This window comes from Ostrea edulis, chromosome 10 (genome assembly GCF_947568905.1).
Source record: "Ostrea edulis chromosome 10, xbOstEdul1.1, whole genome shotgun sequence".
Taxonomy (NCBI): Eukaryota; Metazoa; Mollusca; class Bivalvia; order Ostreida; family Ostreidae; genus Ostrea; species Ostrea edulis.
In genome coordinates, this window is record NC_079173.1 from 29,709,272 (window position 1) to 29,732,020 (window position 22,749).

Consider the following 22,749-nt stretch of genomic DNA (forward strand, 5'->3'; position numbering starts at 1 on the left):
ATAAAGAAGCACAATTCATACCCATGGGAATTCCAAGGAACTGTTGGATCACCAAGGACTACGTAGATATTGTCAAAAAAGAACTCCAATATCTTTTTAATATCAACTTAGCTTCAGAGTACTTGTGCATAAAATCAGAGTGGTACTTATGCTTGATAATGTTGATTTTGGGATTTTTTTTGGTGTGATTTCAAACCTTAAACAAAGATAGGAGCTTGGTAGACCATTTACTGTATCTAGCAATGATTGTCTTTAAGGCTTTTTGTGAAGTTTTGGAATCCAGTATAGATACAGTAACTCGTATTAATTCGTCCCATTCACATGGATATTGAAAGTGTTTAAAACTGAAGCACGATTTTGAAAAAAAAAAATTTGGAAAGGGAAATTGGAGTAAAAGTAGGATTATTAAATATGGAATTAAAACCAAGTTTAAAATACAGTTGTATTAATGAGATTTACAAAGACAATGTTGTCACAAGTTTTGTCAGCTGAAACCAAGACATACTCCTCACGTAATCTGCCAAATTCTTTCGTCACGTCTGGTTTACTAAAACAAGGAAAGATGATACGCATTTTTTGTTTTTATGTCTGATGCGAGATTGTAATATTTCTCTTCTTCGTTCAATCCATTCTGACAAGGTGTCAAGTTATTCTTTTTCATATTCAGCCCATCGTCTGGCATATTGCGATTATCCATCCTAGTATGTGGTAATTTTACTGGATAAAAGGTGAAAATAACGAACAGTGATCAATCTCATAACTCCTATAAGCAATACAAAATAGATAGTTGGGCAAACTCGGACCCCTGGACACACCAGAGGTGGGATCAGGTTCCTATGAGGAGTAAGCATCCTCTATCGACCGGTCACACCTACCGTGAGCCCTATATCCTGATCAGGTAAACGAAGTTATCCGTAGTCACAATCAGTGTGCCAAGAACGGCCTAACAATCGGTATGAAACATGTCAGACAGCATTTGACCCAATGATAGGTCGTATTGACGAACTAGATCGTCATAACGATCATAGAATTTGCGAAATGCTGATTTCAATCGAGACTGTTGAAACCCCTGTACTATCAACTTGTTTGTCAGTCGCTTGCCTCAATTTAAAAACTGATCATCCATCCGAGGTTAAGGCATAGTGTTACTGTTTTTCGAACAAGAATGTAACTTCTTTGATCTTTCGTGTCTGCATAGTCGAAGGTAATGAGATTGAAACTGACTGTTCGTCCCGAATTAACGTTTGCTGGCATTCGCTGTACTTTTAAACACATCACACTGCAAGCAACTAAAAGCTTTAAACGTTGATGACGAGCAACCGTAACACTTAATCCGGACAGACAGTGGGCATTTTACCGTAATTACCAAGTAGCAGATCTATTGTACAATACGTCCATTATGGAAAGTTTCTGCGGTGGTATAATGATGCTTTTCTTTTCTCGTGCAGAACTCTTAAATTTTATCGGTCACCAAAGTACGACCTCTACCTTGCGGACGCGACTTTTGTCAACAACAACAAACAAATAAATATCTGGCTGTCTGTGTTACTGTGATTTGTAGTTTAGATCACAACTGTCGTGAAATGAGGATGAAAAGGTAAGAAGATGATAAACAACGTAAACACAATTAATCATTTTTTTAAATTTTATTTCAAGTGTGTGGTTTTTATATAACAAAACGTAACAATGGGAAAATGTTGAGGATTTCTCCAGGTGTTTTATCAACATTTAATGCCTGGGGTCAAGTCTTTTACAGATGTCAGGTGTAGCACGCATAATCTGAACGGCATGTTGTAATAAATAAAACGTAGATTTATAAACAAATGAAAATGATATTATGCGTACTGAAATGTACAATGAAGTAAAAATTAAATATTTAAAATATCTACATGGAATAGAAAATGCCTAATGATATATGCCCCTAATTATGTTATAATGAGGAAATTCTATGTATAGAAGATTACAGTTGAATTCAGTGGAGCAAGAATGAAGTTAATAGAATTAATCCATAACACCATTTCTTTTCCTATGCATATCAATATACATTTTAGAATTGTTCTTGTGAACAATTCTGTGTCTACCTAAATGAGAGTGATCGTAATTATTTGCACCCCAATCTATGAAATCAGTTAGTCAGTTGTGAATTGCACAGTAACTTTTAGTGGCTTTAGTGCTTGGCGTCATCTACATGTAGTCGCTCGCAACATGGGCAACACACGCAAGATGAACTCAAAGCTACACTGACGTCGAATTTGGCAGGACCAGTGTCAATAACACCAGCCCATGTTACATCTATCTGCCAACTCTGAATTCAGATAATCCGAAGATGTGCGAAACTGGATGCCTATATTCCTTCCGTTTTATGGCGTGGAAGATATGGGGCATAAAAATGAGGCATATAATGATAACATGATTCGTGTTGATTGGAATTAGAGACTCTTATTTCTTCCATGAATGTCATAGTGTGGTTGCTGTCTGGATTAAACGACTGGGGCGGTTTCAGAGGGAACATCTGTATTCTGTGGTGCTGGCTGTGCTGCGGATTGTGCTGCTGGCTGTGTTGCTGGCTGTGAGGTTAGTTCAAACTGAGGCTCGCAAAGATAAGCTCGTACCTAAAAGAATACATTGACAGATAGAGTGGTCATAGGGAAATATTCATGAATTAATGATTGTTTTAAAATTTAATATTTTGTACATTACATATTTTTAAATTACATACCATTGCAACTTTCCCCACGAAATATCCTTTGTCTGGGCACCAACCTACTCGAAGGTCAAGACCGGTGTCAAGGAAATCTGCAAGGTGAGAGATTTTGTTAATTTTTAAAAAATCCAGATGAAAAGATTTGGAAACAAAATATAGCATTGCACTAATCTGATCTTACGACGTATGGTTTCTAGCTAATAGTAATAATAATAATAACTGAATTTCACTATATGTTTGATGACATTTGCAATATGATGAAATAATCGACAATAACTAATTTTCGATTACATATCATGTGGCCATATGCTGCAATCATTGTGAAATGATTAATCATAATTAATTCTTTACTCTAAGCATTTTAATCAAATTTTAATCAAATGGGACCCTTCAGCTCACGCCGCAAATCGCGTGACTCCGTAAGCTTTACACCAAATGACTCGTAATGAGAAAATTTGATATGCAAGCGTGGATTTAGTGACAGCTTCTCCAAAATTTATGACACATGGAATGACTGAAAATTAGTTGTGTAGGCATGAGAACACAGTGTACGATACTGGGATCAATCATTAATAACGGGTTGTTACAAGCCTCAAGAAGTTTTATATACAGGTTTCTGTAAGTTAATGGTTAGAATCATGAAGTAAGCAAAATACTGAATCCACAAGAAGTCACGTGATTGTTGAGCTTTGAATATGGCTTACTTTGAACAGCTGTGCTTCCCTCGCTAATCACATCACCGGTCAAATCCAGATTCCGTGCAACCAGAGAATTCTTCTCTCCATTGAACACCACTTCAAGTTTGTTCCAGTTGTCAGGCTGTGTGGAAAAAAAATTATATTGAATATGGTTACCTTCCACACTTAAGCACTGTTCAGCAGATAGATAACTGTGAAATATTTAATGTACACCACACGTCATTCATTCATGTATCACGTGATATTTCAAAGAGTAAGTACAATCGTTTAGCGTTTAGATATTACATTTTGTTTACTTTTGATGCTATGAATGTTTTTGTTGACGTCTGTCACTTTGAGGCAACAGTCATGACTGCTTTTGAACGTGGTTCGTTTGGAATTGTGACGTCACGAGACAGTAAAAGACTTGAGGTTGACTACTATATATACCTCAGAACGTTTTGATTATTAATAATCATCATAGTCATATGTTTTGGGGGGAAATGTATTTTTCCGAAATCGTCAGAAATAGGTTAATTTTTTTTTTCATCTTCGTGATTTTGCATTGTACATGTACTAAAAATCTTGTTTGCTGAGTTTTCATATATTGGTATCAATTAAAATATCACACGTCTTGAAAAAGAATCCGCATATTTAGATGAGTGAAAGATTTTGTCCCATACACAAACAACTGAAACATGCAAGATGATTTCAAGTTTTTATAATATAATATACACAAACTGAACTTCGTTTTCGTGGGGATCCGGGTTAGAATAGGTTCTTAGTACCCCTTACTTGTCGTAAGAGGCGACTAAATAGGGCGGTCCTTCGGATGAGATCGCAAAAACACAACATGTGTGGAACGATAAAGACCCCTCCCTGCTCAATGGCCGTAAGCACCGAGCATAAGCCTAAATTTTGCAGCCCTTCACCGGCAATGGTAACGTCTCCATATGAGTGAAAAATTGTCTAGAGAGACGTTAAACAGTATACAATCAATCAATCGTTTCACCTTAAACACGTTGCATGAGGTTGAAATAACACATGCGGGGCACAACGTCTCGTGAACAATTAGTATAGTTTTTCATCATACATTATATTGTACACGTCAATAATTAAATATGGTATTGTTTACCTTGTACTTCATATTCAATGTAAAGGACTCGGGGGTGGCTGTTGAAGCTGTTTCAGATGGGACTCCTAGTAAAGCTATCTCAATATCCTGGGTGTCTTTCAACAGGGTGATTTCGAATGGCGCTAAGACCTTGTTACCATTACTCTGACAATTGGATACTAAGATCTGTTTCTTTTCGCCTTTTCCGTTGTCTGGATTGAAAAGTATTTCAGTTGCAAACTTTTTCCTCATCTCCGTGTTGCGGTTGTAAAATGGAATGTACAGGTTGGAGGATCTGCCGTCAAAGCGACCCACGGTGTAGACCTTGTCTCCGAACTGCGCAGTCTCGGGGATGGAGCGGAACTGGCCACCGATCCACTTCCAGTCAATCGTGTTTTTGATTTGGTTTCCTGACTCAAACGCTATTTCAACATCTGGTCTGCACTCTGAAAGACGTGAATTAGATTAATGATATTAAAAGAAATGGTAAAAGTCTTCAAGATTGACTTACTTTCAAATTCTTCACTTTTGCATAACCTAAGTCCTTACTGTAAGCGTTATAAGGATGTGTCGTACACGTAATTTATATGTGAATTATTACACATATAACGCACAACTAAAATGGTAAATATTTTCACGATTTCAAACTCTAAATGTGTGCATTTGTGGGGGTGGGAGACTGTATATGACAAATATTCAGGAGAAAGGTAGGTTGTAAATCAAATCCCTGTGGCCTAAATAGATTTGAGAACTTGAAAAAAGCATCAGACAGCCTACGTGAGATTACTGCTTCAACCTTAAATCTGTGTCATGAAAATGTTTGTTATACACGTATACGTGTTGGTAAACGGCATGCCATCAATACCCATATATTTCTCTGATACAGTTGACCTACTTAACAGTACAATCTGACCTATTTATGAAGGTTATTAGTACACTCGTAAATCAAATGTTCACCATTGTTTCTGACGTAGTTTGGATCTTTATCACAGATGCACTTCTCCTGGTTGAATTTTGTTCCCAAGCCGCATGCGCGTTTGTACTCAATATCACCGGCTAATTCCATGTACAGAAAATCGTTACCAGCAACACTCTTATAGGTACATTCTAAAAAAGAGAAAAACCAACACATCTATTAATTACTGCGTCATTTTGTATTTCAGAAGATTATCAAACTTGAATCATTCCAGTGTCAATGTGATCGTCCTTGACCTCTGACTCACTGACAAAGTACGTCACTTATACAAAGTACAGTCGACACTTTCATTAGATTCGGTCCACAGGTGCTCGCAAACAGACTAGCATATTCCTACACTTGCATACAGACTGAGTCAAATGACGTGTCGGTGTAAGTGACGTATTTCGTCAACTGTGAAATTCAGTCTATAGCCACTTAAAAGCGATAACGCTGACCGTGGAATGACTCTATATGATGAAACATGTGCTTTGGATAAAATTGTGTTTGAAAGACTCATGATGAAAGGCTCATGGTGAAAGATATATCGCACTATTTCTCCTTACCCTCAGTGCATTTAGAACCCATCCATCCAGTAGCGCACGCTGCACATTCTCCGTTCAAGGAATCACAGGTACCGATGCAATGTTCTGAGCATTGATATCTGCACCCTGCGCCATACCTCCCCTCCGGACAAAGTTCATCTAAACGAAATGGGAAAAAGCTGTCATAGTTTTATTTGGTTATCTGAATTCGTATTTAGATATTGGTAATTAAAATTTAAAAATCAAGTTTCAATTTGGTGTTTGTGTAGTCTTAGAAGCGCATGCGTGAATCAGACTTTAAAATTCATGATCTTGGTATGTTTTCTATTATCTCAATATATTCCGTGCTTGCGCTAAAGCAGTGGTGGATCCAGAGGAGGTTCCGGGGATCAGACCCTCTCCCCTCCCTCCCTCTTTGGTCAGAAAATTTCACTAAACAAGCTACAAATAACGCAGTTTGAGGGTGGAATCCCTCCATTGAAAACCAGAATTAATGGTAGACCCCCCGCTTTAAAAAATTCTTGGATCCGCCCCTGTAGAGGTCGCTAGAAAGTAGTTAATCAGATTATTTTTTTTTTTACCAATCATGATTACATCTCCGGGAAGAGTGGTGCATTCCTCGAGATTGTCGCAGGCGGGATCATCGACACACTTTCCCTCAGGACTAAAGGTCTGGTTGACAGGACAACAATGGGCCTCGGATATTCCTCGTGATTTCCTAGACTTGCACTCCCAGTAGGAACGACAAAATCCTTCCAATTTGTAGAATCCGCCCGTCTCATTCATACAGGGTTCTGGCGGTGAAACAATACTACACTGTTAAATCATATTAGGTGTATTCCTCTGACAGTTTCATTACTGTTGACAGGGCGTAACCCCGAATTCCATGAATACTTTCAACAATCAAGCATACATATTATCTACGGTTTCCAAAATTTCAACCTTCATTATATTTCAAAAGGAATTTTGCATACTGACAAAAATGTGTAACCAAAGACCTACACAAAAGAGAGGAGACTAATATAGTCCTTAAAATTGGTGAAAATTTATGAGAAATATTCGAAATTTGAAATTCATTGTTTTCAAACTTTCAATTATTTTGTTTAAAAATGTGTCTTTTCTTCCAATTTGACGTTAATGAAGCATTTCATCGCAGCTAGGATGGGACTCTATTTGGCCCATGCATCGAAATTATAATGTAGATTTAGAATCCTGGACATCAAATATCCAACCAGAGTACATAGTGAGGAGAGAAGCCTCCACCAACATTGTTAATTTCATAGTCCCTAGATCAGGGTGGCTGACAATAGGGCGAGGTTATGAGGTCTGTGTAGCGAGAATTCATTATTTCTCAGAAATACTTCTTAAATCCTGAACACCTGAAAACTGACTTAAGTAGTGAAGAATGGGTAGGAACGCCTTAATAAAAATTGTATCACTCATTGTCCCATGACCTGGTCATATGGGTAATACAATGGTGGACATTAAAACTTATTAAAAACTTGAACATTTAGCACAAAGATTTTTTTGTTTCATCCTGATGAGTTCTCCAATAATGTCGTGAAATTCCTTGTCCCTTGCTTAAATGTTCAGACCTCGGTGTGGTGTTCAATGTTCAAACCTCGGTGTGAAGTTTAATGTTCAAACCTCGGTGTGGGGTTCAATGTTCAGAGCTCAGTGTGGAGTTCAATATTGAAACCTCGGTGTGGTGTTCAATGTTCATACCTCGGTGTGAGGTTTAATGTTCAGACCTCGATGTAAGGTTCAATGTTCAGACCTTTCAATGTTCAGACCTCAATGTAAGGTTCAATAAAAAAGGTGTAAGTGACACTCGGGAAATGATCTTCCTATCTTTCTGTCTGTTCATCTGTTTATTTATCTCCTGTCCTACATTGTACCATTGTACTATGATTCTAAGCCACAACTCTGCAGTAAAGTCGAAACCAATGCCATTCTTAATCAATGTCAATGGTAAAACAGCTGAATCATTTCCTTTGGACTTAACGTTTTGGAGGTCTATCCGAAGTTCATACAAGGAACTGGAATTTTAAAATCATTCCCAGGGTGGTGTGTGCCTTCAAATGATATCAAGTAGCAAAAGTCACGGTCCACGTAACTGGTAAACTTATCAGAAACATTTGTAAAAAAAAACAAAAAAAAAAAAAAAACCAGACCTCGTTTAAGGAGAAAATTTTGTTTTGACCCCCCTCCCACCTCCACCCCCTAAACCATGGTCTGTTGGCCATACTTAAGGCCACTAATGAAGAATTTCTATTTGTTCAATTCATGATATACCTTTGGAGATGCATACTTCACTCTGGGTCGCAAACACGGTTCTCATTGTAAATACTATTATACCAACCACATGACATGTATGAAAGGTGATCAATCTCATAACTCCTATAAGCAATACAAAACAGAGAGTTGGGCAAACACGGACTCCTGGATATACCAGAGGTGGGATCAGGTGCCTATGGGGAGTAAGCATCCCCTGTCGACCGGTCACACCCGCCGTGAGCCCTATATCCTGATAAGGTAAACGGAGTTATTCGTAGTCAAAATCAGTGTGCTAAGAACGGCCTAAGAATTGGTATGAAACACGTCAGGCAGCATTTGACTCAATGTTAGGTTGTACGAGTATTGGCAAACTAGATTGTTTTAACGACCATAGCATAAAATTTGCGAAATGCTGACTTTAAACGAGTCTGTTGAAATCCCTGCACCATCAACTTATTGACATCTTCTAGTACAAGTTGTTAGTTTTGTGATGTCCAGGTGGTCCTTGAGGTTCACGGGTCTCTAGTTTTATATCTTATTTGATATCTATTCTTTATCACATTTTGATAAAATCCAAATAAATAGAATTAAAGAACCTCTAATAAGAATAAAAACAAATTGACGTAAAACATTTCTTTTGATATGGGAATTGGTACAGTTTTTTGACAAAATATTCTTCTGTGATAAGACTAATTCTTAGAAAGTACACACACTTTAAATTAATCTTAATTGTTTCTTTGTTCATGGCAAACAATCATAAAGAAAAGCTAATTCTGGATGTCCCAAAAGTGATATCATTACGCACTTGTCACTCAGGGACGTCGATTTGGCGTCCTGTGTAGAAATATAAGGTGCCAATTTAATTTAACTAATTTAGTAGGAAAATCTCGACATGTCCTTAATGTTCGGTCTGATTCCATTTCTGTATTCACAAGGCCTTGAATAAAAATGTCCAAATACCTCGACTGGTTACTTAAGACAGAGTCCAGTTAAATTCTTCGAAGTTAATGGAGGTCGTGAAATAAAGGAAAACATATTACTGTCTGAGTAGCTCTATATATACTGTGTCCATATTAAATAAACATTTACATATTAAAGTTTATAAAAAAGAGAAATTACCATAGGGACAGTTTGCATCCGTTGGCTGTATACATCCGCCTGACGTTTCGGAGAAATGAGTTCCGTGAGCACAATTCATTTGTTCAACATACCAGTTGTTTTCAACTAGTTGACATCTATAGTACTGCACGCACTGACCCACAACTGGGACATCACATGACCCCTGACCTTTACACTGACTGCATATTTCTGTCAAGAAAGAAGACAATACATTATTAAGTTAAATGAGTTAATAAATCAATCAATGTTTTTTCTCCCCATGTAAAGTACATCATAGAGAAGAATGCATATGGATACCATGATTAACTACAACAAAAATTACAATAAGAACTCAGATTTGTATAATAGCGAGATGAAATGACGTCATTAAGACAAATCTGCACCACACAAGTCAAATATAGGCTAATTACACAACAAAACTTATCATATACCACAAGGTCTAAGAGTTTTGATATATGATTACTTATAGCTTGTGAGGGGGTGGGTGGGGGTGGGGTGGGGGGTTAATTTGTACTTTTTAAAAACCAATCTATCAACCCATTATTATTTGATATGAAAATGAAGGTTATCGAAATACATTCGCGGTTGTTTTTCCGCTTCCCGGAAAGCCCGAAAAGTAGCAAAGGGTTCCCTGCATGATAATCAGGATCACCACGACGTTTGCGTATAATTAATCCCGAAATATTGGGAATACAATGTATACACAAACGTCCAAACGATCAAGAATATTGGACCGGTCTAGACCAGGCTATCGAATAATTCATAGGCTTTTTATTAAGATTTACTAAATTTACCAAGAATCGATACCGTCATTTGGGTTTATAGTCTAGGATGCCACTCCATGTTGTATAGAAAACTTGAACCCCCCCCCCCCCCAACCCCCCCCCCCCCCCAACCCCCCACTAATGACCGAGTTCGTAGTCTTTCTTATATAAGTCAGAATCAATGGTGCCCACTGCATATATGCGTTGTCATTATGTGAATACCTGGATTAGAATTAACACGCTGTGGAGGTACACCCTCAGAATGTAGTATTTTCGTTATCAAACATTGGACCTTTCCATCTCCTGAAATTCTTTGATCTTTTGATCTTGTCGATTACGAAACGCCAGAGATCAGATGATATTTAAGACATCTTTGAAAGAAAGATGCAAAAAAAAAAAAAAAAAAAAGAGAGAGAAGAATTTTGACTTTTGAATTTAAATGAACTGTTCTTACCTTCATAATTAATGACTGGGTCTGCGCCCTGTGAGTTTACCAGCAACACTAAGCTAACACCTATCAAATACTGCAATCCTCGATACATTCTCCAAATCTGTTAAAACAATAATAGGAAAAATAGGTTGGTAAGCGATGTATGACCGCTGTGACAGCGGCGTGGCTTATATAGTAAGTAATAAAATTCTGCCGAAAATTTATCACCTCTGTGATTCCGACAGGGTGATTGTTTAGTGCGTATGAAGAGACCAGAATAATCTTAGGCGTTGAACGTCAGAATTTTGATTATGTATCTCAACAATAATGAATAGACAACCAAACTCTTTTTTGAATACACTATATGGTATACTTAAGGCTAAGGAAATAAAACAAATTATGAATAATGTCTAAGAATGTGAGGAGATTTAGTATGATGAGTTTGACATCTGTCAATTCTACACGTCAGGAAATACGTTCCAGGTAGCTACAGGTGAATGTTACACACTCGTTCTATAGTATAATAATGTGCCGCTGAGAAATGTATTCACGTATCACCAATACTATTGAAAACAAAGGTTTTACCAAACAGTAAACATCCAAGAAAATATTTCGTTTTCTTCAATATTTAAAAAAAAAACCCCGAATTAATTAGAAATCATTCTGAATATCCAAACTTTGCATTAATTCCATAGTTTTAATATGTTGTATTTTTTTTATTTACATAATTTGGAGAAAGAAACTAACCTTGTTTCGTTACACTCCGAGTCTGAGATTAACAACTGATGATTGGTTTGAACTGGGTTGATTTTTTATAGAGAATAATTAACCACGTCGTGCCCGTGGCTTCCGTTATTCAGTAGATTTGTTGGTCGCAATTCGCCCGACGTATATTGTTCCTGTGATAATTATTCACGAAATGGCGCCTCGGGCTATCCTAGCTTACATCACTTGGAAGGGAAATCTCAAAAAGAAAAAAAAAGTGAGAGAGAAATGCCTCTGCTGTATTTCTAATATTGGCATGTTTTGGCACTTTTTATTGGAAATGCAATATGCTTTTTGTGCAGAAATATCGATTTAAAAATAGAATGTCATATTTAGAATGAGATGTTTATACATACAGAAAAATAATTAAGAAAACAGGGGCAGCAAAAAATGCATAAATTATGATAATTTGATTTAATGCAGACATTTTAAATTTTGTATAGCTATAAATAGAATTTATTGTTAGACAACATCATCAAGATGAAGTACATTCAAACGCCTTAACTGCAGTCCCATTAGCCTCTTCATTGTCTCCCCTTCTTACCCCCCCCTTTCTAAAAAGAAGGAGGCTGCGGATGTGGAAATAAAATACCAACGTCATTACTGTAGTGTGGTGTGTAAATGTGGATATGCTTTCTGGTACATTCTGGTACTTTCTGGTACCGTTGTCAGAATGATAATTTTCATTTCATTTACACGTGTTGCGTGAAATATGCAAAGTTACAAATCGTGTCAATGAAAGATTGAACAGGAGACACAAAGAATGTTGAATATAATTAATAATATATTGATTTCGTTATGATTCATCGTATTAAGTTACACAACCTTTTTGAAGACATAATTTCAAATGCAATTCGCAACTTTATATGTATACATTATCTTGATGTACCATGCCTTATCGATAAGAAAAGAATTTAAAATGCTGAATTATATGCCCCCATCTCCCTCACCCCACCCCGGGACGTTCAGTTTTCTTCACTTTCTTAATCACCATCATTATGGCGTGGCGAGGAGAAAATAAAATTTACCATAATTATCATAATGATATTCCATCTGGTGACACTATCGGAGCAGTATATACGACTGACTGCAGAAATTGAAGAAATATTTAATAAGCTGCGATAATGCTTTTGTACACGCCTAATGTAATTATTCCAACCATTTTTCGGCAGTGTAAATTGCACGGACTGGTTTGGACGACTTTGCGGTCGCTAAATGTATGCAGAGCTTGTCTTTGGTTTGGTTTTCATTAACTACCATGGCAATGCAGATTGAGGAACTCTTATACATAATTAACCATACCATATGCGCTAGATAGTTAATTGCAATTAAGCCTAGCCCACAACCAAATTGCACAACGGTTTGCAGAAATATCTGATCCAGACAATAATATTCCATTTAGCGAGCATCATTTCTAAAGGTCATTTCTTCCAACTGTTTGACACGATGTCGGTTTTTCCGAAATTGCTAAATGCAAAGAAACCAATGTTGTGAAATGGATAAAAAAACATATCTTGATGTAAGGGTGATGGGGTTTTCAGCTAACATGGCTGCAATTAAATCTAACAGGCAGGGGGAAAAACCAGGGTCCCGTTGCACGAAGATGAATTAAAGCTAACTGACAGTTAACGTCCAGTTAGCGCTATGTAAATGTACGCGTTAACAACGGGATCAGTTAACTGCCTGTTAATGTTAACTAACTGTCGCACAACTGGGTCCAGACAATCTGTGACATTTACAATACTATTTTCATAAGTAACACACACACACACACACACACGTGACACCTGCAGTAGTTATGAATGCAAGTGAGCTGTGTAGCACATGGGCCTATTATGTCAAGATGCACATAAAATACAAGGTGTTTGTCTCATAAAAACTAACATTATTGGGATGCTTGTAAGGGTTTGACGTTTGTGAGGTTTTGATACTTACCCTTATTTTTAAAGTGAAATAATTAATTGCTGTGAAATGCTAGAAACTTGCTTATTGTTTGCATAGCATAGATGAGTGCTTCAAAATACGAGCCGCCAAAATATTTGCGTCTTTGGCGCGTGCGTCATGGCTCTGTGTGCCCGGCTTTGTTGTTTCGTGTCTCTCTCCTATCAATTAGTAATGTCCTGTTAATTGATGTTTAAAATGAAAAATACACACAAATTTTAAAGGATGATATCGTGGGACGTTTTAAACTCCACGACATCGTGTGTTAAACCGTAAAATTACAAACAATGATAAGATAAAAACCACACATCGCTGACATCAGCCTTTTGGGTTACGTCAAGTTTCTCAATTGTTGAAACAACACTCTTTGTGAAGTGACAGAAACGCTGAAACAGCCCACTCTTCAAGAACTTGTTATTAGGGATTTGATTTAGAATAGGTAGGAGCGGTTCTTATTTAAAACTTATCCTAAGGTTTGATGTCAAATATCGGATGAGAGTTTCTAATTTAAAAAAGAATACCGGAAGGTTTACCGTCGAACGAGTCCCTGTCTATACAAGTTCTAACATTGTCATTAGAGTTGACGCTGTTTAAACATGGATACATTATTATCGCAAGAATGTAAAACTATTTTGATACACATTTATTGCATGATAGTGACCGGGGGGGGGGGGGGGGGGTATGATGTTTAATTCGATATATCGCCCACAGGAAACGCTTCAGCGAAAATATGATTCAATGAAAACGAAAGTTGATAAACCCTGATATGTCTACTCTACTAAATCTCGAGTTATTCTCCTATTTCCTTATAATTTGCAGCACAATTCAGGATTTTAATTCATTTGTGACGTTACAATGTTATCGTGTTAATCAATGCAGGATAAGAAGGGTAAATCTAGTGGGGTTCCGGAAAGGTGGGAGATGATTTTATTCCAGGAAAATATGATGTACATGTACATAATTTCCATTCCCCCAAAGCTCGATCGATCCTACTCTTAGACTACTAGTAACCTATAGAAGAGGGTGTGCCACAAGGTTCTATTCTTGAACCTCTGTTGTTCAATGATTTTATTCATGACATGGTCTAATTTAAGAAGTATGGATTTCTGTACTGAAGATACGATACATTGGCACACAGACTTTGTCACTTTTGTTGATACCCTGTAAGAAGATCCTGCGATTCGCATTCATATACATTTCTGGTTATTGTGTTGGTGTTAAGAAAACGTATGGAACGAAATCCGTTTTAAGAATGTATTAGACAGACGTTCTATGAGGAATCTGTCAAACGTCTGTAGATATGAGCAGAAAATGTAGAAAAACATTTCAGTTGTTAAATGCTCCGAAACGTGCTGGTTGCATTTTGACTACAGCAAAAAAAATTGCTACATTTTGTTAAATTTTAATCATATTCTCTTTTGTAGTGCTTTGTTCTCTAGAAATACTCTAGAAAATGGGAAAATGTCTGAGAGTGTGCTCTTGATTCATTAAATAACGATTATATTTGTACAATGTACTTAGGAAATTTTGACACAGAAAGCAATGTTGCCCTCTCTAGAAATGACAACAATGCGAAGTATGTCGATTGACTGTTTTAATGTTACAAATGAACTTTCACCGAAATGTCTGTCAGATTTCGTTAAGTTTGAAAGGGGCATTAGTTGTCAACTAGAACATAAAAACGTTTTAATTCTGAGGTGTGATTAAAGTTCTGGAATGCATCAAGAATGAATAAAATATACACCTGGGAGTGAAAATTTACCTCTAATTGAAGTTTATGAAAATTATACAAACTCCTCGCAATGATTATGAATTATTTTCTTCCCTACAATAAAGTTTCGTCCTTGTTTCCGATATAAACAAAGAAATTATATTGTTAAAATTGCAGCAAAAGAGTGCAATATGTATGAATGTGAGCATCTTAGTGGTGATTTTTATAAAAGCTGTTTTAGTCAGTTTGGTAACAACCGAGAAATATAGCTTTGGCAGCTAATGCCCCTTCAAGAAAAATTAACCGCAGTTTTATATACTGAATTATAATCGAGGTATCAAAAGCCAGACATATGGTAAAATATATGAAACTCTTTGCCAGAGCCCCTTCCCCGTCCTCCTGAAATGGACTGACCCCCTTCCCCGCCCTCCTGGAATGGCTTGACCATCTCCACCGCCCTCCTGGAATGGACTGAACCTCTCCTCGCCCTCCTGGAATGGACTGACCCCTCTCCGCCCTCCTGGAACGGACTGATCCCCTCCCCCGTCCTCCTGAAATGGACTGACCCCCTTCCCCGCCCTCCTGGAATGGACTGGCCCCTCCCCCGCCCTCCTGGAATGGACTGACCTCTCCCTCGTCCTTCTGGAATGGACTGACCCCCTCCCCCGCACTCCTGGAACGGACTGATCCCCTCCCCCGCCCTCCTGGAATGGACTGACTCCCTCCTCCGCCCCCTGGACTGGAGGAGACTGTGCTTGTATTGCCGGTTAACATACCATAAGGTAAATCTGTGTGCTAATTACCTGTCTGTGCTATTTTTGCATCAGTTAAAATTTCAACGTTTTATGCGTTACTCCTAGTCTGTGTGATTGTGATAATAAAAGGCCCCTTTGTCTGGTTCTGCGACGTTCAGTGTTTGTGTCTGTTGGATGTGTGTGATCCATCTTTACGTTAACACTATGTATAGATGTTATTATAAGATAATATCGGTGAACATTTCGATAGAGAATGTATTGTCTTGTTGAATTTTAATTGAATGTACTTTCCTTTATCTAAACTTATCTTACCCTATAAGTGACATGTATCGTTTTTGCGGAGTAAAAATACGAGGGCTGTCTAAAAACTTCGTGAAGACATACGATTTTTCTCTATATGATAACGATTTTTGCAAATATGTGGAATTACATTTAGATATAGGCCATACTAATGTAAATATACATATATCATTATACTTTAAGGAGGAATGCTACATCAGAGAAATTTGATATGGATGAAAGGTTGGGGATATGTACAACAATATATTGAAATTGAAAACTTTCAGATTTACTTTATTTAGTCAAAAATGTAGTTTTAGTAGAAAGTAATATAAAAAACCAAACAATGAAAACCCCTGCTGGACCCGAACCCGCATTCTACAGTTCAGCAATCGACGTTCTAACCTACTGAGGTAATTAGCTAGGCGATGATTTTTGAAGTGAATAGACCAATATTGCTGATAGTCATAATTTCATTCATGTTTTAAAAGAAAGGTGAAGATAACGAACAGTGATCAATCTCATAACTCCTATACGCAATAAAAAGTTGAGAATTGGGCAAACTTTGGATATACCAGAGGATTAGGTGCCTAGGAGGAGTAAGCATACACTGTTGACCGGTCACACCCGCCGTGAGCCCTATATCCTGATCAGGTAAACGGAGTTATCCGCAGTCAAAATCACTGTACCAAGAACGGCCTAACAATCGGTATGAAACACGTTATACAGCATTTGACCCAATGATAGGTTATATTGGCAAACTAGATCGTTATAACGACCACAGAATTTGCGAAATGCTGACTTTAAACGAGACTGTTGAAATCCCTTCACCATCAACTTGTTTGTCAGTATGACGATGTAAAGTACCTCCTTAAGTGTGTTAAGCCGCCCGGTAAAGCTCGATATAAAGCCAGATTAACGTTTCTGGGACACTGTGATCATGAATATCCTTTAGGTGTGGTCGTGGTCACCTGCATATACTTCTCACATATCCATGGCCATGAGTCAAATACAGTAGAACACCATTAATTATTGTCATTAATTAATTAATAATGATGATATTGAAAACCGAAGAATATTGCTTATATCACAAATAGACATGATAAGGCGTTTCTCTTTTATGATAACATCTTGATTACGGGATTTCCTATTTTCATTACGTAATAGTGATTGTCCACGTATTACAACGTTACCCAAAATCGAGCACACCATCGAAACACCGCTTATGTATTCCAGTTACCCCTATTACGTTTGTTATTCCTTCGTCTCTATCGGCGTTTTTCCCCATATCAACACAGAATCTTATCATTGCACGCTGTTCCGTTCGGGTGGCTGATATCGCTTTCTTTGACGTTTTCAGAGACGTATTTCTTGCGGTGTTTTCTCGATACCTCCTTTATGACATCAGCTGTTTTTGGTACGTCACAATAACATTCTAACTAGTTCTGACTTTTTATGATTGATTGATTAAATATTGTTTAATGTCCCTCTCGAGAATCTTTCACTCATATGGAGACGTTACCACTGCCGGTGAAGGGCTGTAAAATTTAGGCCTATGCTCGGCGCCTACGGCCTTTAAGCAGGGAGGGATCTTTATTGTGCCACACCTGCTGTGACACGGGGCCTCGGTTTTTACGGTCTCATCCGAAGGACCGCCCTATTTAGTCGCCTCTTATGACAAACAAAAGGTACTGAGGACCTATTCTAACCCGGGTCCCCACAGGATGACTTTTTATGAAGAAATATGACCATTTGAATGCAAAACTTTGATTATGAAGTTTATAACTGCTTTACTTGGAACTACGCCCCCCCCCCACCCCCTGACCCTTTAAGACGACACTTGTTTCATTTAGGTATAAACATTCAAAACTAACTTATGTTGACTTGGAAATTTATAACAAAAACTTTCGTATATAGTATGTAGATGTAAGCCAATTCGAAATGACAAAAATGCCACTGGCCACTAAGTTTTTGGACAGTCCTCGTACGACAGTGTCCTATGGTTTTCAACAAGATTTACTCCAAGCAACACTCGCAAATCGGGTTTGAATTGAAGTGAAAACAAGAGGACTTGCAAACACATAATTTGGGAGCGACACTTTGTCCACAAAGTACGCAAAAAGGGTAATTACTGTCTGCTCTCATTCCATAAAGACAATTGATCTCATAAATCCTACAGAGAATCTGAATTGAGAGTAGAACACTAGAGGAGGAGTAGATATCCCTTGTTAACCAGTCACCATCTGCCGTGGACCATATATCGTTATAAGGTAGAGTGTAAACGGAGTAATCCGTAATCAAAATCAGCATGTAAAGAACGGCCTAACAATTGGTGTGAAACACGTCAGACATCATTCCGCCTGATGACCAGTGTAAAGTAGATCATTATAACGATTATGAAAGGTGAAGAGAACGAACAGTGTTCAATCTCATAACTCCTATAAGCAATACAAAATAGATAGTTGGGTAAACACAGACCCCTGGACACACCAAAGGTGGGATCAGGTACCTAGGAGGAATAAGCATCACCTGTAAGCATCCCCCATATATTAATATAATTTATGAAATCTTACTTTAAATCAGACTGATGAAACCCCTGTAACATCGATTTATTTGTAAGTAGTTGGCCTCGATTTATAATATGGTCAAACAAAGAACATCTTCTCGTGTATTAAATGAGCCTCTAATACATCCAGGGGTCCGTGTTTGCTTAATTCTTAAATTTGTTTTCTTTATAAGAGTTATGAGATTGATTACCGTTTGTTAATTTCACTTTTTCATGAGTACCAATTGTTATATCGTTCTTTACACAGTCATATTAAATTTCAAATTTATGATGATGAACACATTCGGACCACATTAGATCATGAAAATTTCGCTGATTCCGTTTGGAGAACTACATATTCTGTCAAAAACTAAAAGTAAAAAGAAACCTTTGTTTTACAACCCTATGATCCATATTAGCAAGAAAATGTATTTTAATAAACATTTATTCGACAATAATATCAGACACATTAATGATATTTTTGAGGAGGACGGTACTTTTTTTTAGCTATGAAACTTTTATTGCTACTTATCCAAATGTAAAAATTAACTTCTTGGAATATGCAAGTATTATTCATGCTATAAAAACTTGGATTAAGCAGTCAGGTACAGACACTAACTTTACAAGATTACCAAATCCTTTTATTAGAAAAACATTTACAATGTACTGAAGTGTAAAAAGTCAAAGTTTTTTTAATGAATTTTTAAACAAAAACTCTTCAGTGACTGCAGGTACAATAAAATGGAGTCAGCTTTTGGATATTGATAACAGAGAATGGAAAATTTTCAATATACTACCTTTTAAAATAACTAAAAATTGTAAACTCCAATGGTTTCAATACAGAATAAATAACAGGATTTTAGCAACAAATTCGTTTCTATTCAAAATTAAAAAAGTAAATTGTAAAATGTGTACGTTTTGTAACAGAGAGGAAGAGACAATAGAACATATACTGTGGGAATGTGATTGGATAAAACAAACTTTCATATAGTTTTTACCAAAAAATATTTTATTTTAGGTACTCCTGGTAAAAAGTTTTGTATGCAAAATACTCTTATCCTTTGGTTGAAATACTATATTTATACAGCAAGATGTACTGAGAAATCATTGAACATTCGTTTTGCAATATCCTACTTAAAACTCTTTTATGAAACACAAAAATTCCTATTTTACAAAAATGGTGATAGCGAAAAATTTGACACCCAGTGGAACAGATGGAGCCTGATCTTTACTTAACTCTCTCTCTCTTTCTCTCTCTCTTTCTCTTCCTCTCTCTGTGTGTGTGTCTCACATATAAAAAACTTGTCTGTATTCCTAAAAAAAAAAAGAAAAAAAAAAAAAAAAAAAAAAAAGAGAGAGGTCTACACAGGGAGTATATTTTTACATATTGTAGATGGAGCTCAGTTTTAATCTGAGACAGTATATTTTGACATATATTGTAGATCGCGATCGAGCTCAGTTTTAATCTGAGACATGGGTTTCCATACAGTAAGACATCACAGTTGAAAAATGTAAACGGTTGTTAGAAAGTTGCTCAATTTATTATAGAGGAATGGCTTAGGCTATTCAATAAGTCTGACCTGTAGACCAACACACATGATCCTTGGTATGCATATATTGAACATATATTATGATATATACAGATTGTTTACAAAAAAAAAAAAAAAAAAAAAAGTAAAAAGAAATTTTATCTTCAAATCTAATACTCAGTCGAACTATACAACTAATGCTGCATTGACTGAATGAAGGGATTGTAAGAGGACATTCAAATCTTGTGAATTATGAACAATTTACCTGTAAATATTATTGTTCCCAGCAATCACGTTTTATACTCCAACGATCTAATGTTAAAGGATTCGTGGAGTGGTTGCCTTGAATCATTGTAGTGCTAACAGCCAGGCATTTTCGATCACATTGTTCACATTTTACGCAAATTTGAAAGGGATTCAGGAATACATTTGGGTAATGTAAAGGACTTTAGATTCTAATTATGTTCCATGTTTCAACAATGAATACAACACTTTGCAGATGAAAGGTGAATATAAGAACAGTGATCAATCTCCCAACTACTACAAGCAGTACAAAATAGATAGTTGGACAGACACTAATCCCCGGATATTCCAGAGGTTGAATCAGGTGCCCAGGACGAGCAATCATCCCCTGTCGACCGGTCACATCCTCCGTGAGCCCTATATCTTGACCAGGCAAACGGAGCCATCCACAGAAAAAACCAGCGTGCCAAGAACGGCCTAACAATCGGCATGGAACACGTCAGACAGCATTTGACCCAATGATAGGTTGTATTGGCAAACCAGATCGTTATAACGACCATAGAATTTGCGAAATGCTGACTTTAAACGAGACTATTGAAACCCCTGTACCTTCAACTTGTTTGTCAGTAGCTTGCCTCGATTTAAAGACTGACCATACGCAGAACAAGCTCTTGCGTATCGAATCAATTGAAATGTATAAACACCATATGCAGGTGATGATGAAAAGGGAAGATAACGAACAGTGATCAATCTCATAACTCCTATAAGCAATACAAAATAGAGAATAGGACAAACGCGGACCCTGGATATACCAGAGGTGGGATCAGGTGCCGAGAAGGAGTACGCCTTCCCTGCGAGATTTCAATATTCCTCTAATAGTCTTTATACATGCTGATAAACCTTTCATTCAGCTTTTCGTTATGCAAAAACTGTAAGTATTCCCTGTCCACCGTTCACACCCGCCATGAGCCATATGTCTTGATCAGGCAAACGGATAATGGAATATTGCTACATAGATATGGGAAGTTTACCAGATCTGAGATCGGCATTCTAAAAGTTGCAGTGAAAGAAACATATTTTAAAAACGTTGCAGATGGAGGTTCAATTTCTCGAGAAATTCCGGTTTGTTAAGTAAATGGGATTTTTCGTCTTTTGGCCGACGAAATCGCAAGCGGTTATTGAAATTTGGGAAATGAAAGAAGTATGCTACAGACAGCGTTTGACCCATTGATAGGTTAAACTAGCAAACTAAATGATTATAACGACGATGGGATTTGCGAAATGCTGACTTTAGACGAGACTTTGAAAGCCCTGTAACATCAACTGATTGTCAGTAGCCTGTTTCGAGTGAAAAAAACCCATCCCGTGGAGATCTGGGTTAGAATAGGTACCCAATTCCCCTTGCCTGTCGTAAGAGGCGACTAAATGGGCGATCCTTTGGATGAGACCACAAAAACCGAGGTCCCGTGTTACAGCAGGTGTGACACGATAAAGATCCCTCCCTGCTCAAAGGCCGTAAGCGTCGAGCTCAGGCCTAAATTTTGCAGCCCTTCACCGACAAAGGTGACGTTTACATATGAGTGAAATATTCTCGAAAAGGACGATAAACAATATATAATCAAACAATCACTCTATCTGTCTATTTAAAAACTGATCATACGCAGAACAAGCTTTTGTGTATCGAATCAGTTCAGAGATATAAACACCATATGCATGTGATAATGGAACATTACTACATAAATATGGGAATTTGACAATGGAGAAGTTCGATCTTTCGAAGAAAGTGAACTATATGCAGAAAAGTTAAGCTAATCGTCAGATGAGAACCTGATCTGTAAAAAGACGGCAGTTTTTGCATTTAGAAAAACGTTCAACGCGGGAGTTGATTAGACTAAGTTTAAATGAAAGACTTTACATTGCTGTTTTGTTCAAGTACATTGATGATAAACGTGTTTTAAGATAAAACTTTCCAGTTATACGATTCGCAAATCTTACTGAAGTAAGTCAGATAACTCAAAAATAGAAATTCGTCTACATAAAGCCTGAAGCAAAACGCAACCCTGATTTACTGAAACAAAACTCATGGTTGTATGCTTACAAGCAACAAATTGTGAATTTCGTGAGCATTACAATTGCTTGAGGCAAATAATTTTCGACAAAGTGTATTTTCATGATATATCTATTCCCCAAATTTTAATTCAAAATGACAATGAGAACAATGCATTGTTTAAAATTTTCTTAGCCCCATGGAAACAACTATGCCAAAAATCATATGACAGCAATCACATTACTTGCATCTTTTTATGATATATATCAATCAATTATTTGGATTACTGATCACACGATATAGGTATTTCCGAGTTCCATTTTAATTATTAAACAGTCCCGTGGGGATC

General features: G+C 37.1%; 1 protein-coding gene across 1 annotated transcript; it reads right to left on the reverse strand.

Annotated features, from left to right (window-relative positions):
* Positions 1-1,630: 1,630 nt before the first annotated feature.
* Positions 1,631-11,581, reverse strand: LOC125665728 (uncharacterized). Its single transcript, XM_048898526.2, has 10 exons — positions 11,333-11,581; positions 10,610-10,706; positions 9,392-9,580; positions 6,577-6,789; positions 6,017-6,154; positions 5,453-5,602; positions 4,517-4,941; positions 3,409-3,523; positions 2,720-2,796; positions 1,631-2,612 (listed from the first exon to the last, which is right to left on the reverse strand). Exons 2-10 carry the CDS (start codon positions 10,695-10,697, stop codon positions 2,481-2,483), a joined length of 1,527 nt encoding a protein of 508 aa, XP_048754483.2. The 5' UTR covers positions 10,698-10,706; positions 11,333-11,581; the 3' UTR covers positions 1,631-2,480.
* Positions 11,582-22,749: the final 11,168 nt, after the last annotated feature.